The sequence below is a fragment of the Eschrichtius robustus genome, chromosome 12 (genome assembly GCF_028021215.1).
Source record: "Eschrichtius robustus isolate mEscRob2 chromosome 12, mEscRob2.pri, whole genome shotgun sequence".
NCBI lineage: Eukaryota > Metazoa > Chordata > Mammalia > Artiodactyla > Eschrichtiidae > Eschrichtius > Eschrichtius robustus.
Window position 1 is genome coordinate 43,928,409 of NC_090835.1, and position 22,602 is coordinate 43,951,010.

Here is a 22,602-nt window from a genome sequence, read left to right on the forward strand (position 1 = left end):
ATTCACCACAGAAATCAGTAAATGCTACAAATCATGGCTTTTTTTTCCTGAAGAGCAATTGTTATACACTTTTCAGCATACCACTGGCTCCGGCCTTTAATTCCAAGCAAAGTACCACATTTAAACCACTACTCACACAACCACCAAACAAGAGGATTTTTAGTGTACTGTCTGAATGAAATGCAAACTGAAAGTCTCATTTATTTATTTTTTCCCCGAAAATATATAACAGATTGCAGCTGGTGAAAGATACGGTGGTAACTGACAAGTCATGATCATGCTTTTAGGTTTGAAATAAACCCCAAAAGTTTAATGCTGGTTAAAAAAAAATCTGCAACAAATGTTTATTGGCAGGTTTTGAATTTTCACTTAGCATGCAGAAGAGTTACGTGTGATAAGCCATATATTTTATTGGGGAAAACATCAAACAAAGGTATTGGATACTGTACTTAAGAACATTTGGAAAAACACAATTTAAAATTTTAATGTTTTCTGTTTCTTATTCTTTTCTTTTGATATAATTTGAACTGTGCTTCAATCCTCACATTAGTGTCCCCTACAGCAGTGGTCCCCAACCTTTCTGGCATCAGGGACCAATTTTGCGGAAGACAGTTTTTCCACAGACTGGGTTGCGGAGGGGTGGCTCGGGCGGAACGCGAGTGACGTGGAGCGGCAGATGAAATCTTGGTGGCTCGCCCTCCGCTCACCTCCTGCTGTGCGGACCAGTTTCTGACAGGCCACGGACGGGTAGCGCGGTCCGCAGCCCGGGGGTTGGGGACCCCTGCTCTACAGCCCATTCTAGTGTCTTTTTCTGTGTTAAAACAGTACCGATGGTTACAGTTGGGCAGCCTTATCTTATATCTCTATAAGAACCATTTGAAGTGAACTCAGAAACACCATTTCTTTTAGCCCGAAAAAGAAAAATGGAATGGCTAGTTCAGTGAGTCCACTGCTTGTTCGCACACTGAGCTGTGGACCCCTTGGAGCTCAGAGGCTGGAGGCAAGGCTCTGAGGCTGTGAGGTAGGGGTGGAGGTGAGGGGCTCAGTCATAGTGGACCTTGCCCTCGGCCACCCCAGAGCTGGACAAGTCTCCATTGCAGAGTGTCTGGAGGGGTGAATGAGGCCTGTCTTCCAAGGTACACTTGGTCTTCATCATGTACTTTCGAAAGGCCTTTTGAATAACAGCAGCACATCTTTCCTCTTCCTTCCTCTTGGTGGTGGTGACTATGGGTTCATATAACTTCTTGAAAGGGTTGGCTTCCATGAACTTCTCCTCCATCACTGCTTTCATGCTATCCAGACCACTGGACTCACCAAGTACCCTAGCGGTGAAAGCGAACAGAATATCCAGGCAATGAAGGCGATCTCCGCTCACCATGGGCAAGTCCATGACTAAAAATTGGTATTTATTTGGCTTTGCCACACGCAGAGGCTCAGGAAGGGCATCGGCAAAGTCAGAAAGAGCAGAATATCTGATAAACTGTGTTGCTTCCGGGTCAAACTTTTCCCAGACTTCGTAGAATATTTCAAAGTCGTCTTCACTCAAAGGGTCCTCGCTTTCTTCAGTGGCTATATTGAAGTTTTCTAAAATCACAGCAATATACATGTTGACCACGATGAGAAAGGAGATGATGATATAACTGACGAAGTAGGTTATGGCTATGGCAGAGAGGTGACAGTTCTCTAACTTGGGGTTACATGAGTCTTTTGATTGCAACATGGGGCTGAGGAGGGCATCCCAGCCTGCTGACGTGGTTATCTGGAAGAGGCAGAGCATGCTGCCTTTGAAAGTTTTGAAGTTGAATATGTCATCAATTCCAGACTCTTCCTTCACTTTGCAAAAACAATTCATACCAAAAATGGCATAAATAAACATAACCAGAAAGAGTAGAAGACCAATATTGAATAGAGAGGGAAGAGACATCATCAGCGCGAAAAGGAGAGTTCTGATTCCTCGTGCTGCCCGAACAAGTCTCAGGATTCGGCCAATCCGAGCCAAGCGGACAATTCTGAAGAGTGTTGGAGGGAAAGGAATGTGTGCCTGGGTTTTCAAGGCAGAAACCATTGTACCTTAAGAGAAGGAGAAGGGTCAATCAATTTCCAGCAGGCAGAGTGACATAGCCTCTCTCTCCTGCCTTGAATCTGAGTGGGACCACCTTTTTATCATTACTTCTTAATTTATGTACAAAATTAAGATTTTTTTACCTATATCAGGGAAAATATATATCTGTGCCTTAAGCTGGAGAATAATTTCCAAGGTTCGTACAGTTTTAGATGGGACTTTAGATGGGATAGGACATCTAAAATACTGAAGACCCCCAAGGAAAAGAAATAAAATGCTGTTTATGACAGGTTATTTTGTTAGCTATCGTATGAACTTGAAGTACATTATCTATGTTGGGCATTTAAAGTTATTCATGGGGTAACAAATATAAGTTTTCCATATTTATTGTATATATAGAATGGAAAACAAACTACGGATGGAGTTATTTAGATTAGAATGCAAGGAGAAATTTCTGCTACTGAAGGTCAGCTTGAGCCTAAGCTATCGGTGGAAGTTGTACGACCCCAGCCCCAAAACTTCTTAAACAAACAGGTTCTTATTATAGAGGAATTTGAACACAGCCTGCTACAGGTGAGGACAGGGCTAGAGAAAGAGGGTGGTGTTGGGATGTTCATTTTTGGGCTAAAGCTGCCATGGATCTTTCATCTTTGTCAGTATGCTCATTCCAAGTTCTTCTGGAAGATCTAATTCAAAAAGCTGAAGGGACTAAATTGGAGACAGTTTCTCTGATGTTGTAGATACACCAGAAATGGCATCTCAAGCAAAGGTTTCTGCAGACTGCTAAATATTTGGCCTAAAATGTCGCCCTGTTTTCTCATTGCCTGCTCTGTAATCAAGTGATACGAGAATTTAAAACAACTCACATTTTGGCCCAAATATTATAGAATGGCTGGAACATGCTTGCCTTGTATAGACATGGCCTTGTTCTTGCTCTGGGGCTCCTCTAAGGTCATTAGGGGTGATGGGTGGCCAACACTACCTGCCATCACCTAATGACTAAAGAGAACTAGTTGGTGATATACTTCACTGACTGCCTAATTGTATCAAGGAAGTTTAATTCATATGCTAATTAGGCAGGCAACTCTGGTGAGATGTGAAATTGACTACAAACCAATTCAGCAGCAATTGGAGGAGGTCCCTCCTTTAAGGCCCACCTCCTCCGTGAATATTTCTTTGAGTAATCAAGCCCACAGTAATCTGTCTTTTCTCTGAGCTCAGTTCTTTTGTGTACCATGTGATTTGGGGTTCAATCAATTACTCTTTTTCTGATCCCTTAAGGTGGTAGGTCTTAATACCTCAATTGGATTGTAACCCCCATAGAGAGAATCACTTTGACTCACACTCATTTTGTATTTCTCTAAAAGCTCAGGAGAGAGCGTGAGAAAATGCAGAGGCTAAGGATTGGATGGCAGATCAACTGGCAAAAGCACAGAATATGCTGCCCACATTGGTGAGTAGGACTTGGCTCAATGTGTGGATCTTCTCATCCATTGGAACAAGTTGCTATACAGTGCTATGCAGTGTAGCTGCAATCGCTTAGCAGTTGTTCATAGGACAGAAGTCAGAGATATTTCCATGAACTCTACAGTGCCTGGCACTGCCTGGAAGAAGGTCAGTAAAGAGTGAAATGAATGAGCTGCTCTCTGCATATTGGAGGAAAAGTGCTCACAGGGCTGCCCCAGACTCATCCTATCATCATTTTCTAACTTTACTGCTGCTGTCGATTTCATCAGGAAATGACTAATAATGCTTGGAATTGACTAATAATGTTAACAGTCTGTGTAACCGTAACCATGTGGAAAGATCTATTACTAAACCTTATCTACATGAACTTTATGGCTTAGAAACCAGAACAGACTATGAACTGTACCATTCATTTTCTTGGTCTCTGAAACATCTGCATTGCTGCTGTGGTGATAGGAACCAAAATATTTTGATCCAGCATATCTGCTTAATGCATCCTTTCTGAGATAGCACAAAAACTTCCACTTGTGAAATCAGTTTTCAGTGTCTTCATTGCTCTTTGAACTATGAGAAGAGCCCCTGGGCAGTTTCACACAATTATAAAAAGTCAAATTATCAGTTTAGTTAAATGCAGACTTCAAAAACCCAGAGTAAAATCTTATAGCTTAGTCATGAAGAATTTAATTTCAAAGTTGATGTATGTGTGTGTGTGAGTGTGTGTGTGTGTGTGTGTGTGTGTGTATGTTTTATAAAAAGGTATATGGCAATAACCCTCTTTTTTCCCTATTCTTCTTCCATAAATCTTATAGTTAATTTCTGCCTGCGGTTAAGAAAAATATGCTGATTACAGAGTGAGGCTGGTTGGTGAATGGGATCCGAGCATTGAGACAAGTGTAGTTTCCACTGTGGTTTAAGTTAACATGAGATACAGAATAAAGATAAAGCATTACTTGTCCTTATGACACACTCTTGCAAGCACCATCTAGGCTGGGCCATGGAGGCCCTGTATAAGGAGGAGGTAAGGGAAGGCCTGGCAATGTCACGGGGGCACAGTAATTGTGATCTGACATCAACATGGATTTTGAACTAGGGAAAAACATGGAAGCTAAATGCCAAATCCTTAAAACAAGAAATGCTCTTTAGTTGCACAAAAAAGGTAGAACTTTGACTCAACTCCCTGGATAAAGCAGGTAGCCCCACAAAAACTTTTAAGTCATCTTAATTTTGTCTATCTCCGTTGAATAAATTATCCACATAATTATTTAACTCTATTTCAATTGTGTAGATAGTCAAGGGAATGGAAATTACTCTGTATCTCCTAGCAACTCCCCAAAGAGAATGGCATTAGTTCATCTGTCTATTTTTTCAGAAATCACATTAAGCTTAATTTTCTGCTTTGTGGATACTCTGGACATAATTCCAAATTCTTCCAAACTTATAAGATTTATAAGTTTACTTCTGGCTCTTAGATTAAAGTCCCTCTGGCGGCCAATTTTACTTACTGACAATAGAAATGACCACGATCACACAATCAAATAAATTCCAGCCACTGATGAAGTAGTATTGCCTCAAAGCAAAGATTTTGATGAGACACTCAATTGTAAAGACGACCACAAAGGCCAGGTTGAGACGCTCAAGGAAGAGTTCCATGGCTTTGGACTGGCCATATGATTCAGCCATCATGCTAACCATGTTGAGGAAAATGAGGATGATGATGATGATGTCAAAGACCTGGTGTGTAACTAGGTCAAAAACAAGACCCTGGCATTTGTTCTGAGGAAAACAAACAAACAAAAGGAATCATAGATCATTTTGAGTTGTAGGAATGAAATCACATACATTAAGAGGCACATACAGCAGCATTTGTCCTCTCTTACAATTAAAGCAGTTTCTTGGAAAATGCACAGACCTTTTTTAAAGGGCAAGAAATTCTTCTATAGATATTTTTTCATTTAATTTCATTCAATTTAATTAGATAACTGATTTTAAGTTGTAGGCTTATAGCTTTAATTCCATTTTGAAACCAAATAAGTAAATTAATTAAATTTTTAGTAACAACATAACTTTGATGTGGTGGATGATTTGTTTTTGCTGAAATAAAATAGCTCATGTTGGATTTAATCATTTAAAAAATGAAGTTCGGTCTCTATATTTCACCTGCTTCTGTATTTTGACTTCAATAATACTAATGCAGAGAATACTTGCTCACATAATTATGTTGGACAAAAGAGAGTTAACATCTCCAAGGCTCCATTTGTCAGTTCAGAATAATCAGACCTTATACTTAACCAAAACTCTGTATTCAAGCAATTCTTGAATGCCAATTTTCTAATTCTTGTTCACTTAAAGATAAGGCTAGATAAATGGGATTCTGATCCAATGATTACTAAAAATGGAAACAGAAAAACTGATTATTTCACATTATTACTGATGGTGAACTTGCATATTGGTTTGTACATGGATGGCCTGCTCCTAAGTAAGAATGTGCTGATTGCTCTGGTACAGGTTCGAACTCAAGTTTGCACGTCTAATCTACCATGTGCAGTGAAATGACTCAATTATTCCACTATTTTCTTTAATTTAACATCTATAACGCACCACTTTGTTCTTAAGTGGAAACTGTTCTTAAACACAAACTCAGACACTGATATTGTATGGCATACTTGGCTATACACTGGTTGTTTTACATTATATGTATATATTAGATTATTTCATATTACATATCATCTAATCAAAGTATACATATAGTATTCTATTTGGAAACCTCATAGACCCCCTAAGAATTCATCTTTATAACCCCAGGCATCTGTTAAGGTAATCCAGGCAAGAGATGATGTTGGTCTGTGGTGGTAACAGTGGAGAAAGACATGAGCATTTAGGTTTAAGAACTAATATGGAAGTAGAAGTAGCAGGAGTCAGAGAATGTTTGAATGGAGTAGGTTATGGGAAAGTTAAGGCTGAGGCTATAATTTCTGCTTGGTGGAGCATTCAATCAACCAGAGGACAGGGGATGAGGAGTTCTGGGGGGAGATGATGAATGTGTCCTGAGCACATGGAGTTTGAGGTGCCAGTGGGGCATCCAAGGGACATGGGCAGGTAGAGGTATGGGTCTGGAGCTCAGGCAGAGAGCTGGAATGCAGATGTGGAGTACAACAGCACCAGTACTGATACGAACTAAAACCAAGAGAATGAATGATATCACTCATGGAGAGCAAGGGCAATGAGAAGAAAGAGGGTCGGGACAGCAGTGGTAGGATACTACCCGTAAGTTGGTGTCTTTCAAACTCTGCTCCACGAGCCCTAAAGCTTTTATCAAGGAGTCTGGAGAAGAAACTTGAAAGTCAAGTGCATTTCCTATGTGAGAACGCATCCGGGAAGTCAGAAAGGACCTGGAGAAAAGATACTTTTAAGGGTGCTCTCCAGGGAAGCAGAACGAGGGCTGAGAATAAATGTAAGGAATGGTAAGCATTGGCCTTACAGTTCAACTCTAATATTTAGAAAATGGAGATTAAAAGTATAAGCTACCAAGCGTGGTAGATATTCAAAACACATTCTATGTCATTTTAAGATGTACAGGGACTCCTATACCTCAGGATAATTTTTAACCCCAGTAATGAAGCTACCTTGTGGGGGTGCCTCAGGTAGAATCAGAAATGATTCCAGATTTCTTGCTCTTACTGATAGAAAGAATATCCATCAATTCTCAGGTTAAAACAGCTGTATTTTCCCCTCTATGCAATTGCTACTCCTTTGTTCCAAAGGCCGAAAGATAATATGTAGACTTTAGAGATTAAAAAAAAAATCTGTGGGGCTTCCCTGGTGGCGCAGTGGTTAAGAATCCGCCTGCCAATGCAGGAGACACGGGTTCGAGCCCTGGTCCGGAAGATCCCAGATGCTACGGGGCAACTAATCCCGTGTGCCACAACTACTGAGCCGGCGCTCTAGAGCCCGCGAGCCACAACTACTGAAGCCCGTGTGCCACAACTACTGAAGCCTGCGCACCTAGAGCCCGTGCTCCACAACAAGAGAAGCCACCGCAATGAGAAGCTTGCACACTACAACGAAGAGTAGCCCCTGCTCGTCGCAACCAGAGAAAAGCCCGCGTGCAGCAAGGAAGACCCAAAAGCAGCCATAAATAAATAAATAAATAAATAAATAAATAAATAAAATTAAATTAAATTAAATTAAATTAAAAAAAAAATCTGTGGGGAGGTAAAGTTGTGAGTTAAGGGCTAACAGCTGATTTGAAGTCTTAGCTCAAACTCAGGGACACCAGGGGATATGCTTTTGGGTTTATCTCATGCAAAACTGCTCTCCGGAATACAGAGGTTAAGATAAATGTTCGGCATTAACTGGTGAGTTGTACTTGGTTGTCGGAATCACTCATTGTGAAATCTTGATTGGTGAGCCATGCAGGAAGGGCTTTGGGATAGCACCTACTCCCCGATAAGCCATGCAACAAACAAGTTATAAAAGATAGTTAAGGAATGGAGGTGGCAGCTTCCCTTTGTTAAAGCAGTCCGTGCCCACTTCAAGCTCATCTCTTGCATCCTAGCATGTCCAGTGCAGTGGAGAGGCTTAGAAGCTGCATCCATGCCACTGCAACTTCTGTTCGGCTGTGTGCTGCACTGCTGGCTTCATATCCTTCATGAAATAAACTGGTAAGTATGTGTCTCATGAGTCTTTTAGTTAATTCCAAATCTGGGACCAACTGGTACTGAGTCAGTTGTTGCATAGCGTGCACATGTAAATAAAAATTGTCTGTCTTTTTTGTTGGCTCAAGTTCAAATAAGAACTTCAAAGTGAAATTAGTACTAGAAAGTGAGTTTGGTACTTAAAAGCTAGATCTGACTTAGGTAAAATGAAGTTCCACATACTGTCGTCAGATGATAATTTCCCAAATATATTGATAGTTTTATCATTAACCCTTTTGTAAAAATTCTTCATTGTATAAATTCTAAATACTTGGTCCTGACATTTGTAGACATTTTTAGTGCAACACAAATGTTTAATCCTAGTGGGATGGATTTTGTGTGTGCCCGAAAACATGTTCCTTTATTCAACAAATAATTACTGAGAACACACTTTACTCTGTTCTGATTGCTGGGAATAGCAGGAAATTAAACATACCTTTGATAATTTGTGGTCTCACGTTTGAATGAAAATCTCCAAATCCTCTACATGTATCAGATATCAAGCCCCTCTTCCATACTGCTTTCCCAGACTTTTCGGCCCCACTGATCCTCCCTGTCTTGAAAGCCTTCAAACTCACTTGTCAGAGCTACCAACTGTGCCTGTTGTATTACTTTAAAATCTAATGTTCTCAAATTCCAGCTCCTCAATTAGACTGTAAGCACAGAGCAGTCCTGTTAGCATCTCGTAAAGCAGGATTCAGCAAAATATGGCCCACAGGCCAAATATGGCCCATCACTTGTTTTAGTGTAGCCTGTGAGCTCAGAATAGGTTTTACTCAGGATGACTTTTGGGATAAAAACGCAAAAGAATAAAATTTTGACACACGAAAATTATATGAAATTCAAATGTTGGTGTTTATAAATCAAGTTAGACTGGAACACAGCCAAGCACATTTGTTCTATATCGCCGATGGCTGCTTTTGTGCTACAATATCAAAGCTGAGTAGTAGCAGCAGAGACCACATGGCCTGCAAAGCTTAAAATATTTACTGTCTGACCTTTCACAGAAAAAGTGTGCATGCTCCTGATATAGAAAGTTTATCATAAATACTTGTGAAGTGGAAGTGAGTATGCATGACCTCAACTTCACACCAGAAAAAGTTGGTAAAAGATATTATAAATACATTTTCAATTGGCCAAGAGTAAATTAAAACTAACTGCTAAATTCACATCATTGCAATGAGTATATACTAAGCAGCTATTGTGTGCTCACTAAAAGGTAAATTAAAGTTGTTGCCCAAGCCCTTACTATTGAATTTGAATGTCTAATCTTCCGAAGGACTTGAGCCATACATCAGTGTACCTGGGTTCATACTGACTTCTTAGGTAAAGTCTATAAACGTAAAAATTAAAGGAGAATGGCACTGCAGATATCTGAGTTCCTCATAACCACTTAATGCATCTATGTGTTTAGAATCAATCAAGTGCTCTCACCAGAGGCCTTGGGATGGGCCTTTGAGGTTTTTTGGATCCTAATTTTTTCATTGCATTATAGTATTTCTTCTGTTCTTCTGTCAGAAAGATGTCTTGGCCACCTAAGTATATGGAGAAGATGAGAGCTGATTATCATTAATGGATTTTTGGAAACAAGTTCTGAATTTTCAGAAATAGTTTTAAAGTATATTACATTTCTATCAACAATTCCTAAAATTCCAATGGGAAGCAGAAAGAGACTCTGAGGGAGGGCTGAAAGGAAATAGGGTTTAAATTAAGGAAGAAGGGAAAAATGTTACTTTTATCAGTTACATTTCTTTTTTTATAATATAAACAAAGATTACAAATTCTTTGCAAACATCCACAGAATCTTTACAAAAACTGAATATATTTCAAGTTGTGTAAATCAAACCACAATGAAACAAAAATAGAAATTAGTAACAAAAATTTAAACAAAAAATCCTACAAAGTGACAATTAAAATTCTCCTAAATATGTGAATGCATATATCACTACTAATAAAATTTCAAAAAAATCTGTCCAGAGCCATTCTCAGAAAAAAAAAAAAAAATTAGAGAGCTTTAAATGTTTTTACTACTGAGGAAGAAAGAACAGAAAAATGAAGTAGGATTTTCATTTCTGGAAATTGGAGTTTGGGGAGTGGTAAAACATCCAGAAATGTGGGATAAAATGGAACAGAATTCCTTTAAAAGACACAGCTGACATAAAAAGAAACAAAATTCAGTTATCTGTAGTGAGGTGGATGGACCTAGAGTCTGTCATACAGAGTGAAGTAAGTCAGAAAGAGAAAAACAAATATTGTATGCTAACACATATATATATGGAATCTAAAAAAACACAAAAAACCGGTTCTGAAGAACCGAGGGGCAGGACAGAAATAAAGACACAGACAAAGAGAATGGACTTGAGGACACGGGGAGGGGGAAGGGTAAGCTGGGACGAAGTGAGAGAGTAGCACTGACATATATACACTACCAAATGTAAAACAGATAGCTAGTGGGAAGCAGCCACATAGCACTGGGAGATCAGCTCCGCTTTGTGACCACCTAGAGGGGTGGGATAGGGAGGGTGCGAGGGAGACGCAAGAGGGAGGGGATATGGGTATAGATGTATACGTACAGCTGATTCACTTTGTTATACAGCAGAAACTAACACAAAATGTAAAGCAATTATACTCCAATAAAGATGTTAAAAAAAAAAAAGACATAGCTGAACCTGCACAAAAGTAAGGAACATCTCTATCATCTGAAAATCAAGAGAGATCAAAAAGAAAGAGTAGTAAATTAGTCCTGAAGCCATGGCTGGCCTAACAGCATTTGCTAATCTCTGTAGGAACAAGAATCTTGGGATTTAATAACTACAAGGGGGTCATGGGGAGAAGGCAGTGGGATTAAGCCAAGGACCCTGTGTGAATCTGGAACTCTCCAAGTGCTGCCATTAAAGGGTGAAGAAGAAAACCAAACCTGTCTGTTGGCAATGGAAGACAACCAGAACACTGTCTCAGTCTGTACTATGGGTAAAAACCCAGTCTTCTCTGATAATTTGTGACTCCAAGCCTGCCTTGATGAGGGTGTGGGGTTTGAATTTACACCACCAGTATGGACCAAAAATATACAGCCCTAGGACAGTCTTTTCAACAAATGGTGCTAGGAAAACTGGATATCAACATGCAAAAGAATGAAGCTGAATCAGTGCCTAACATCATATAAAAAAATTAACTCAAAATGGATCAAAGACATAAATGTAAGATCTAGAACAATAAAACTCTCAGAAGAAAACATAGAACAAAAGCTTCATAACACTGGATTTGACAGTGATCTCTTGGATATGACACAGAAGGCAAAAGGAAAAATAGACAAATTGGACTTCATAATAACTTAAAAATTTTGTGCATCCAAGACACTATCAATGAAGTAAAAAGGCAACCCACACAATGGGGAAAATATTTGCAAATCATGTATCTGATAAGAAATTAATATCCAGAATATATAGAGGACACCGAAAATGTAACAACAGAAGGACAAACAACCTGATTCAAAAACAAGTAAAGGGCTTGAACAGACATTTCTTTAAAGAAGATATATGAATGGCCAATAAGCACATGAAAAAAATGTTCAGTGTCACTAATCATTAGGGAAACGCAAATCAAAACCAAAACGAGATACCACCTCACATCCATTAGAATGGCTACTATCGAAAAAACAGAAACAAGTACTGGTGAGGATGTAGAGAAATTAGAACCTTTGTATACTGTACATATTACCATATGATCCAGCAATTCCACTTCTAGGTATAGACCTAAAAGAATCAAAAGCAGGGTCTCAAAGAGATATTTGCACACCTATGTTCATAAGAGCTTTATTCACAATAGCTAAAATGTGGAAGCAACCCAACTGTCCATCAACAGATGGATGAAAGAGCAAAACATGGTATATACATAGCCTTAAATAGGAAGGAAATTCTGCAATATGCTACAACATGCATGAACCTTAAGGACATTATGCTTAATGAAGTAAGCCAGTCACAAAAAGACAAACACTATACGATTCCACTTACATGAGATACTGAGAATAGTCAAAATCACGGAGACAGAAAGTAGAATGGTAGCCACCAGGGGCTGGGGGCGAGCATGGGGAGTTATTGTTTAATGCATGTAGAGTTTCAGTTTTACAAGATGAAGAGTTACAGAGATGGATGGTGATGACGGTTGCACAACATTATGAATGTAATTAATACCACTGAATGTACACTAAAAATGGATAAGATGATAAATTTTATGTTATGAGTGTTTTGCACAGTAAAAAAAAAAAAAAAAATTGAAAAAAAGAAACAGCCCTAGAAGTTAACCAGGTTTTTTCAGGATGACTGGCAGACACAAGTGTCTTCAATAATCTTATGCATCATGATAGTATTAATACTATTATTATGAGTCTGTCCTATGTGTGTGTTGTGAGATAAATAAAATGAGTAGTTATGGAAAATTTTAAGGTATCATATTTTGTATCCATGAGAACCAGTTTTCTCAGTGTGGAAAAGAGGAGATATAGATGTACTGGTTAAGTGAAAACCTTGTAGTCCTGAATTTGAATGATGAGTATTCATACTTCCACATATATATTTCCTTGTAGTCCTAAATTTGAAGTAGCTCTGTCCACTGAAAAAGTCTCAAAATAATCACAATAAGCATTCCAGACTGTCTTGAAACACCACCTCCCAGCACTCCTTCGAGAAATGGCTGATTCCAGATCTGGGCCAGGAAGGGTACAAACAAGGCCTAGAACATATTGTCATTCCAGAGAGCAAGGAACTCATCCAATGGGAGGACCTTATTTGAATCTTAATTTGAAAAGAAACAAACTTTAATATCAATCAGTCAATCAATGAAAGAATGGATACATATTTTAAGAAAATAAAAGACTGGAGGAAATTTGAACACTGACTGGGTTTTTGACGAGTTTAAAGAACTCATATTAAACTTTTTAGATTTGATAATGGAATTGTAGTTATGTTTAAAAAGAGATATGTTCTGAAATATCGGTGAATGAAATAATATGATATCTGTGATTTGCTCTATAAAAAATCTGGTGGAAGGATTGGGTAAGGGCATAGATGGCATAAGGATGTTCTTAAATCAATAAATGTTGTGCCGGGTGATGGATATTTTAGGTTCACTCTACTATACTCTTGTGCATGTTTGAAATTTTCTGAAATAAAAAGTAAAACAAAACAGAATAAAAATGCTTTGGACTGATCAAAACAGTGATTTCAAATGTAAGCTTAAATCTAAAATCACAAGGCCTGACATTCAAATTGTAGGTATTGATTGCAATCAAGCTGCATATTACAGAGGTGACACCACATAGTACACTCCTGAATAACAGCAGCCATATAGTTGCCTGGGACTGTGAATGATTCTCCCAGCAGACACTAAGAAAGCTCAACAGTATCAGGATACATTTTGGATGAATTAAAAAAGTTCAACAGAAAAATAAAAGAGAGCCACAGAACAATTAGGAAAACCAAAGGTGAATATTTAGTTACCTGATTTTAGGATTGAGAAATGCCTTCAGTATATAAATGCAAGAAAAGAAGCCAAAAAGGACAAGATTGAGAGTTTGACTTCATAAATATGCTAAATGTCTACAAGTTAAAACTGTCATTACAAAAATGTAAGAAGCACGTCACAAATTGGAGTTACTATATAAAAACATAAGAAAAAGATGATAATGTCAATTTTAAGAAGAGACAAAGACAGTAAACAGATAACTCAAGGAAGAAATACTTATGGCCATCAACCTGTGAAAAAGTATATAACTTCATAAATGGTCAAATGAATGAATGTAAAACTATGAGATAACACTTTTACCCATCGTGCTGGAAAAGATAATTAAAAATTACAAATGTCAGAATGATTAGAACAGAGTAAACAGGCATCTTCATATCTTGCAAAAGGATGGGACCCAGCACAGCATTTCTGAAAGGTAATTTGACAATATATCTTTAATGCCTTAAATTCTAGGAACTTATCCTGAGGAAATAATCAGAGATACACAGAGAGAATTTTAAGAATGTTCATGATTATTTTAGAGGAGCAAGAAATTTGGAAATGACCCCTAAATGTCCTTAAAAAGGGGAGTGATTAGAACAAATTATGATCTATCCATAATATGGGATGAAATTCAGCCCTGAAAATTCTTATAACAAAGATGATCTCATGACATGAACTCATAACTAATGGAGAGGATAGTTAAAAATATTATGCAATCTCAACGGTGTAAAAGAAATACTTATTTAGTTAAAAAGTAACAGGAAAAGATGGTACCAAAATGATGAGGCTTAATCTAAAATGGTTATTATTTGGCGGTCATCTTATGGGTGATTTAAATATTCTTTTTCTCTTCCTTTTTTTCCACATTTACTACAATGCTCCTATAGATTGTAGAATCAGAAAAATAAATATCTGTTGTTACAATGCATGGGGAAAAAAACTCCCTAAAAAAGTCTGCCTCTTCCCCAACCATCTTCTTTCCAAGTAAGTTCAGTAAATCTGCTGAGATTTGGGTGTTGAGAGGCAAGACACAAGTTTACTGAAAAAGGAGCGTTTACAGATTTTCCTGTACTTACAATGGTGTTACATCCTGATAAACCCGTTGTAAGCTGAAAATATTGTAAGTTGAAATGCATTTAATACACTTAACCTACTGAACATCATAGCTTAGCCTTGCCTACCTTAAACATGTTCAGAACACTTACTTTAGCTTATAGTTGGGCAAAATCATGTAACACAAACCCTATTTTATAATAAAGTGTTGAATACCTCATGTAATTTATTGAATACTGTACTGAAAGTGAAAAACAGAATGGTTGTATAGGTACAGAATGTTGTAAGTATATATCGATTGTTTACCCTCAATGAGTGCGTGGCTGACTGGGAGCTGTGGCTGCTGTTACCCAGTGTCACAAGAGAGTATTGTACTGCATATCTCTAGCCCAGGAAAAGATCACAATTCAAAATCTGAAGTAAAGTTTCTACTCAATGCGTATCACTTTTGCATCATCATAAAGCTAAAGACGTGTAAATTGAACCATCCTAAGTCGGGAATCGTTTGTACTCTTTTTATCCTGGATAACGAGGTACGCTTGAAAGGTTACTAAAATATGACATAAATACTAATCCTGGCAATTATTTTTCTATTAGAGTTCAACAATGTCCTTTGTTTAAGAGGGTAGAGTGGAGAATAAAAACAATGATTTAATAAAAGCCAGCTGTTTTAGTTCCTTTTCAGCCATATCCTCAAGACTCTTCTCCAGGAGGCTCCCTCTTTGTTCTCATGCAGATGATAAAGGCTACTTTGCACAACAATTTAGAACAGATTTATGCTCCACTCAAGCTCTTTGGAGAAGAGAGGTAAAAATACCAAATCAGGACAACCCCCATACTTATCTTTTTCTGCTGTTGGTTGAAGTTGTCAATAATAACACCAATAAAGAGATTCAGAGTGAAGAATGAGCCAAAGATGATAAAAACTACGAAGTAAACATACATTAATGAGTTCTCCTCAAACCTTGGCTGTTGTCCTTCCTGTTAGGGATTTTTTAAACGAGAGAAGAAAACAATTACTGGAGAAAAACACGAGCCATCTTAACTGCCTGGTAGCAGCAGCATTAACCACTCAGCCTCCTCCAGTCAGCCGTGGCCCTGCAGGGAGCCCCTCTCTCCTCTTTCAGCTTCCCCCAGCGCAGCTTGAGTGGTACCATACAGTGGGGAGGGGGTGTGGTGGAGGATTAGGCTTTTTATTCTAAGCAATGGAGAATCAATAAAGGGTTGTGAGGGAGGAAGGTGGCATGATCATATGTGCCCTTTGAAAATGTCTCTAGGATGTCCATATGGACACATAATTGGAGGGAGCCAGATTGGAGATATCCACCAGAGAAGGGACATGTTCACTTCAGGAGACTGACTACCAACCCTTGTTGAAAGGCTATATCCTTCAAACAGAGCTCACTACTGTATTTAGTCTGTGCTTGCATCCTGTCACTCTTGATTTCCTAGTGCCTGGCATAGCTTGTGACATGTAAGCTCTCCACACACACTGAACGAGTGGATGAATGATCAAGCTCTAGAATGGACAAGAATGGACTATAATCAAGCTCCCCTAGCTTAAGGCATGACCAAAAGTGTCCAAGATCTTCACATGGTCATTGGTTTTATTCATTTTGGGGATAGGCGGCAGGAGCATCTCTGTTTTCTTTTCCCTGATCACATTCAAAGATAGAGATGAATGTTGATAGCTCTGTTATGTGTTGAATGTACTCATGACACTTGTTTTTCAAAACCCACCATACAGACTAGTGTATTAGAGGTAAATATTTGAAACAATTATTTTTCTCTTTTGCCTTGAAGAGTACCTGACCTTAGTGCCAGTTGGCTGGAAGCATCTACTTGTTTGAATTAAGGATAGGCATTAGTCTAGAAACAATGTAATGGAAAGAAGAATTAATATTCAGTATCTGACATTGAAAACAAGATTATGCAGCAGGCTAATCATCTTGCAAAGGGAGGTTCAGACAGAAAGAGGAACAGAGAAAGGATCACCTCACTTGTACCCAGGGAATTGTCAGAAAGAGAAACAGAGAAAGAGAGAACATCAGAGCTGTGAGATGTGTGTCCTGATTTTCCCTTCTTTGGGTTTGGAGAGGGGGCTTGGGGCCCAGTAAATCGAGGGGAACATGGAGAGCAAAGAATGTGTGTTCTGGTTCAACTTTGGTATTTTTCAAAGAGAAAACTACAGCTGGGAAGGCCTGGGATACGTTGGGCAGGCAGGATGACTTAAGAGACTGGAGTAGCATAATTGGGCAGACAGCAGTCTCTTGAACCTTCTTTAGTTCTTGTGGCTTGGACGTGGGGTTGACAGCCATATGCCTGCCATTGTGGGCTTCATAGTAAGGGATGGGAGTAGACTGCTGAGCCAGGAGACCATATGAAGGATATGGCAGAGAGTCAGTGTTTGAGGCTAGGAGGAGTTGAAGGAGGAGAAAGGCCCATGGTTTCACCAGTTGCAGCTTCAATATTTGAGAACAGTAGCATGCTCTGTGACTACACAGACAAAGGCCATTATACTAGCACACACCAGTTAGGATATCCCAGGACCACATCAGGACAGGCACACCTCCACACACCTCCACCCACCCATCATTCACTCAAGGAACATATATAAGAAACATACTTCTTCTATCATACATAAGATCTCCTCCCTATCCCCTAGCTCCACCTCAAGGCAGATGGATGTCTAAGGTAAACTGAGGTGAAGTTCATATCTTCATACAGACAAAAAAATAAGCACATTAATATTTTTAAATATTTCCTTTGTTATAAATTGCCTCTACTACTACTATAACACTATTCATATCACCTCTACTGCTACTACCAGCTGTACTGAACATCTACTATGTGCCAGGCATCAACTCTGTATACTCTCAAACAATAACACATATGTGTGTGATGGTAGGAAAAAATAAACAATGCTGATTCCATTCTTGATTCAACCATTTGCTCTCGCTATGACTTTAGGCAACACTCTTCCTTTCTATTCCTCAATTTTCCCAACTGGGACGTAGAAATGGACTAGATTGCTGAGTACTCTTCTAACCTTAGGAATCCATGATCACTTTTTATTTAACTATAATTTGACAGTTGGCAATTACTAGAAATCCCCTTATTCTCTGGGGAACCTGGAGCCATTGGAGGGTCTCTTGCTCAGACCTAGTCCAATCTTAAGGTTCTCTCTCCCACAGTCAAGAGAAGGTACCCTTTGAAATTTGGCTTCTGCCTTTCCACTCACTTGAAGAAGAGGTGAGAGAGGAAAATCAAGGCATCCTGTGATTCTGTTGCTTCTGGCTCCACCTCCTACATGAGTGGTCAGTATGGAGAAAGAGGACTTGACTTTGTAGCATGCTAGGATGTAATACTCATAGGAGGATGAATAAGAATCCTTTTAATCCCTGTTTCATAGTGTTTGTCCTAATGAAAACAAGGCAAAGAATCCTGGCCACTGGAATTATGATGCAGGAAGTTCTGGGCTGTCCATGTAGTCATGATATTCCTGATTTGATCCTAGCACTCTAGAACATGGTAGAACACAAGCTCACCCCTCTGGAATCAACAGCTGCATACATAATATCCATCCAGCCCTTAAATGTTGCCTGCAATGAAAGCAGAGAAACATGAACGTAATTATAGACTTGCCATCAACAGACAAGTGCCATACAAAAGCCAGCAAGTCCAGTGGGCACATGTACATAAGACGATGTCCCACCCTTCCAGGACAGAATGTCCACATAAAAGAACAGCAGAAGGAAATTCAAGGATAGATGTCTTGGATTTTTTTTTTTCTTCATTTTCACAAGACAAAAAGTTTAAAAACAAGAGAAAATTTCTGCCTTAAAAATTGCTAAAGAAGCTATGAACCAATTGCTGCAAAGAGCCTGATTAAGGCTCTTTCCTGATTCCACATCTGTTTGCACTATCTGTCCAAAACCTTGCAACCACGATTTGACCTGGGACTGACTTCCCACAGGGAACTGTTACTAATGGAGTGGCTTAGCATCTGAGGCTCTACGTCTCTCTGGCTGGAGCTCAGGAGAGCAAGGCACCATTTAGGACAGACTGAGAGGTCCAGACCCTTATGGGACATCGCCTGGAGGTTGAGGCTCAGTAGAAAATAAGGTTGGAGATGCTCGGTGGGGAACAATTCCAGAAGGCATTAGCTCCCATGTGAGAAATTGGGATTTGATTCTCTTATCTCAATATAGTCACTGTATTTTTATTAGCTGAGAAATGGTTTATGATTATTTTAAGGTTTCTTTCCCCAGAGTGAAAAATAAACCCACAGTGCTTACCACTTGCAGCAGCGCGAGGTAAGCCATTCCCACATTGTCAAAGTTGACTTTCAGGGTGAACCAGGAGAAATTTCCACTTTCACATTGACTCCGGTTTGCAACAATGTTGTAATTTATAACTGAGTTTCCATCTGTCACATTAACACATCTTCCAAATTTTCCAGAAAACAAACTTACGCCCAGGATACAAAATATGAGCCAGAAAATGAGGCAGACAAGCAAAACGTTCAGAATGGCAGGTATGGCACCTATGAGAGCATTAACTACCACCTTAAGGAAGCAAAACAGAAGAAAAATATAATAGACGTGTGAGACTCAACAAGCTCTTGATCTTCCCAGGATGAGTCTAACGTGTGGGGCTGGATTTCTTGGAGCTCCGTCTTTACATTCCAGCCCCGAACCCCCACCCCACGGCAAGCCCTGCTCTCAGCTCCATACATAATGGGTCCTTTCTGTTGCCACAGGATCACTTGAGAAGTGTCCTTTGATGATGGTGTTACAGACTTATGGGACACCTACCCTAGGATTGAAGAGAAGCCAGAGCCCATCTCGGCTGTCACAGAAGCACTTTTAGGTGAAGACTATATCTTAGACTTTTCTCCATCTCTGAAATTCTAAGCAGTGGGCTGGATGGGAAGGAGCCCAGGAAAAGCTTGGCAATTTAAGGGAAGCCCAGCCCAAGAAGAGCAGTTGGCTTCTCTGCCTTTCCCTGCTGGCTGACTTTCCTCCCATCCATCTGAAGAACATACCTTCATTCCTTCAAACTGGGACAGCGCTCGCAGAGGCCTCAGCGCTCGCAGAATCCGGAAGGACTTCAAGACCTTTAAGTCGATGAGACTGGTCACAGAGACCTGGTGGGAAAAGAAGCCACAGGTAGTACACCTGACTTGGTGCCCAGAGAACCCAGTGGGGATTAAGAGCTGTCTTTCTGAGAGGCAAACTCATTGTGCCCACAGTGGATTATCCAGACACAGAAACCAGCCAGACCCTGCTGGAAGGGGAGGGCAGGTGAGAGGCTATTTTCCTCCTTGCCTGGCAAAGCTACAGCCCATATGGGTGAGAACAATGCATTTACATGATTTGTTTGATGAAAGACAAAGAAAAGCTGAGACATTGTTGTGAATTAAAGGAAACCAAAGAGACATGACAATGATAAGTCATGTGAGATCCTGAGTTTGATCCTGGATTGCGGTGGGGGTAAAGGTGATGGTGTGTGGGTAGGGTGAATTAGCCATAAAGAACCTTGTGACAACTGAGAAAATTTGAAAATGGATGTGGGTTTTAGTATTGGATCATGTTAAATTCCTAACCTTGATAACTGTATTGTGACTGTGTGAGATAATATCCTTGTTCTTAGGAAATACACACTGAAATGTTGAGGGCTAATGGAGTGTGATGCCTGCAACTTAATCTCAAGCAGTTTAGGGGGAAAAAAATAGAAAAAATGATAAGGCAGATGGGCTGCAATGTTAATAATTGGTGAATCTGGGGGAAGAGTATAAGGGATTCTTTACACTACTTCTTGCAATTTTTCCATATGTTTGAAATGATATCAAAATCAAGTTATGAAGAAATAATTCTTTGTTTGCTAATATTTCCCTTCATTCAAATAGCTCCCTTTTGGAGAATTAAATTCAATTTTCTCTCCTAACATACTTCTTCCCAATGGGACAGGACTGAGGATTGGAAAACTCCGTAAATACACTAACTTAAAACTCAACAAACATGCTGAGCTTAAGTTGAAGGCCACTATTTGCAGATCTTCAGCCATTCTTATTGATTATGCAGACCCTTCAGAGGCTCAGCTTAGAAGGGGAGTGGCTCAGCATGACAGGAAGTGAATCTCATTGTAAAAGTAAAATATTTGCAAATTGAGAGAAATTGAGTGAATATGACAGAATAACCAGATTTTAAAATTTGTAATCAACTTTAAAAAATCACCACCAATTCAAAATGTGTTTATTTATAATGGTTTTTTCAAGTAGGTTTTTTTGTTCTTTTGTTTGTGACAGCATTGCCTGTTGGGAGACCTATTTAATCAGCTCTTCCACAAATACACCTACTTTGTTCCTAACCAGAGGGAAAAGGATGGCAAAGCTTAGCAGTTCTGGTTTTACTAAATGACTGTTACCATGGGTGGGGAAGATGTTCCTAGAGGGGCATTGTACACCCTTTCGCCTGGAACCTCACCCCCAGTCTCTGTTCCACCAATTGGGAGACATTGATGAGACACACAATCGTAAGAACATCCACATTCTTTCCCACTCTATGGCATTCTTCCAGGGGGGAAGTCTTCACTAGTTTTATTTTATTTCTACCTAATTTGCATTTATCACTCTGCACTATGTTTTTGAGATTCCTATCATGTTGATATATATTCTCATGGTTTGCTCCTTTTAACTGTTATGAAATATTACAGCATATAAATATTCATATTTTATTAACTCATTCCCTCTTGGTGAATATCTAAATTATTTCCATTTCTTTGCTACTATGAACAATAGCAAACTGGACAGACATGTGCATTTTTCCTGGGTACATACACAAGAGTTTTCCTTAAATGTATAACTAGAAGTGGTATTTCTGGGTTTGTAAATTGGGCTCATTTGTAATTTTACTTAATAGTGCAAAACTTTCCACAAACTGACTGTACGATAGTTAGCAGTGACTAGAAATTCCATTTTCCTAAATCTTTCTCATATTAGATATTATCCAACTTAAAAACTTTTGTCTATCTGATGAGTAAAAAGAAGTGTCTCATTTTAATATGCACTTCTGTGCTAACTGGTGATATGACTAGTGTGTATTTCTTTATACATTTATTAGCAACTTGAGCTCCTTCTGTGAACTGCCTATTTTCATCCTTCTCCCATTCTTACACGGGGTTGTCGTTTTCTTGTTGATCTGTAGGGAGTATTTACATACTGTAGACAATAACTATCTGTTATGTATAAGGCAAATACTGTCTCCAGGGTCTAGCCTGTCTTTAACTATAATTACAGCATTGTTGAACAAAAAAAAAAAAAAGAAAGTTTTACGTTTTGAAATAGTAAAACTTATGTCTATATGTATGTATGATTTGTGGTTGTGTTTACATTTTCCTACTCCAAAATTATAAAGATCATTTTATATAATCTTGAGTAACAAGCAACATAAAAGGATTATTCACACACACTCTCTCTCATTTAATCCGCACGACAATGCCCTGAATTAGGCAGTGTTGTACATCACTACCATGTTACAGATAAGGAAGCCTGAAGCTCAGAGGATCAGCAACTTGTTTCAGGTGGAATTGGGTCTGTATGACGCTAAGGCTGATAATAGTAATAGTGGACCATACTTATTGAGTGCTTTCTCTGGGATTTATAGAGATATATATTTACAGGATTATTTCTTTTCTTGCTCTACTCATTTTTGTTCCATTCATTTCGTTGTCAACTTTATGTTTGTCTCATTAAATAAGTTTGTGAGCCTCCCCGCTTTTTCTGTTCTTTGTAACAATTTGAACAAGGTTGGGGTTAACTGC

General features: G+C 39.0%; 1 protein-coding gene across 1 annotated transcript in view; it reads right to left on the reverse strand.

The window, feature by feature from the left end:
* Positions 1-242: 242 nt before the first annotated feature.
* The window catches only part of SCN11A (sodium voltage-gated channel alpha subunit 11), a 128,788-nt gene continuing 106,428 nt past the window's right edge, over positions 243-22,602 (reverse strand). Inside the window, exons 23-29 of the mRNA XM_068556870.1 lie at positions 19,826-19,927; positions 19,077-19,346; positions 18,327-18,380; positions 15,618-15,759; positions 9,658-9,758; positions 5,032-5,302; positions 243-2,070 (exon numbers count right to left, since the gene is read on the reverse strand). Of these exons, the coding sequence (XP_068412971.1) occupies positions 1,043-2,070; positions 5,032-5,302; positions 9,658-9,758; positions 15,618-15,759; positions 18,327-18,380; positions 19,077-19,346; positions 19,826-19,927 (1,968 nt within the window). The 3' untranslated portion in view covers positions 243-1,042. The remainder of the gene's footprint in view (positions 2,071-5,031; positions 5,303-9,657; positions 9,759-15,617; positions 15,760-18,326; positions 18,381-19,076; positions 19,347-19,825; positions 19,928-22,602) is intronic.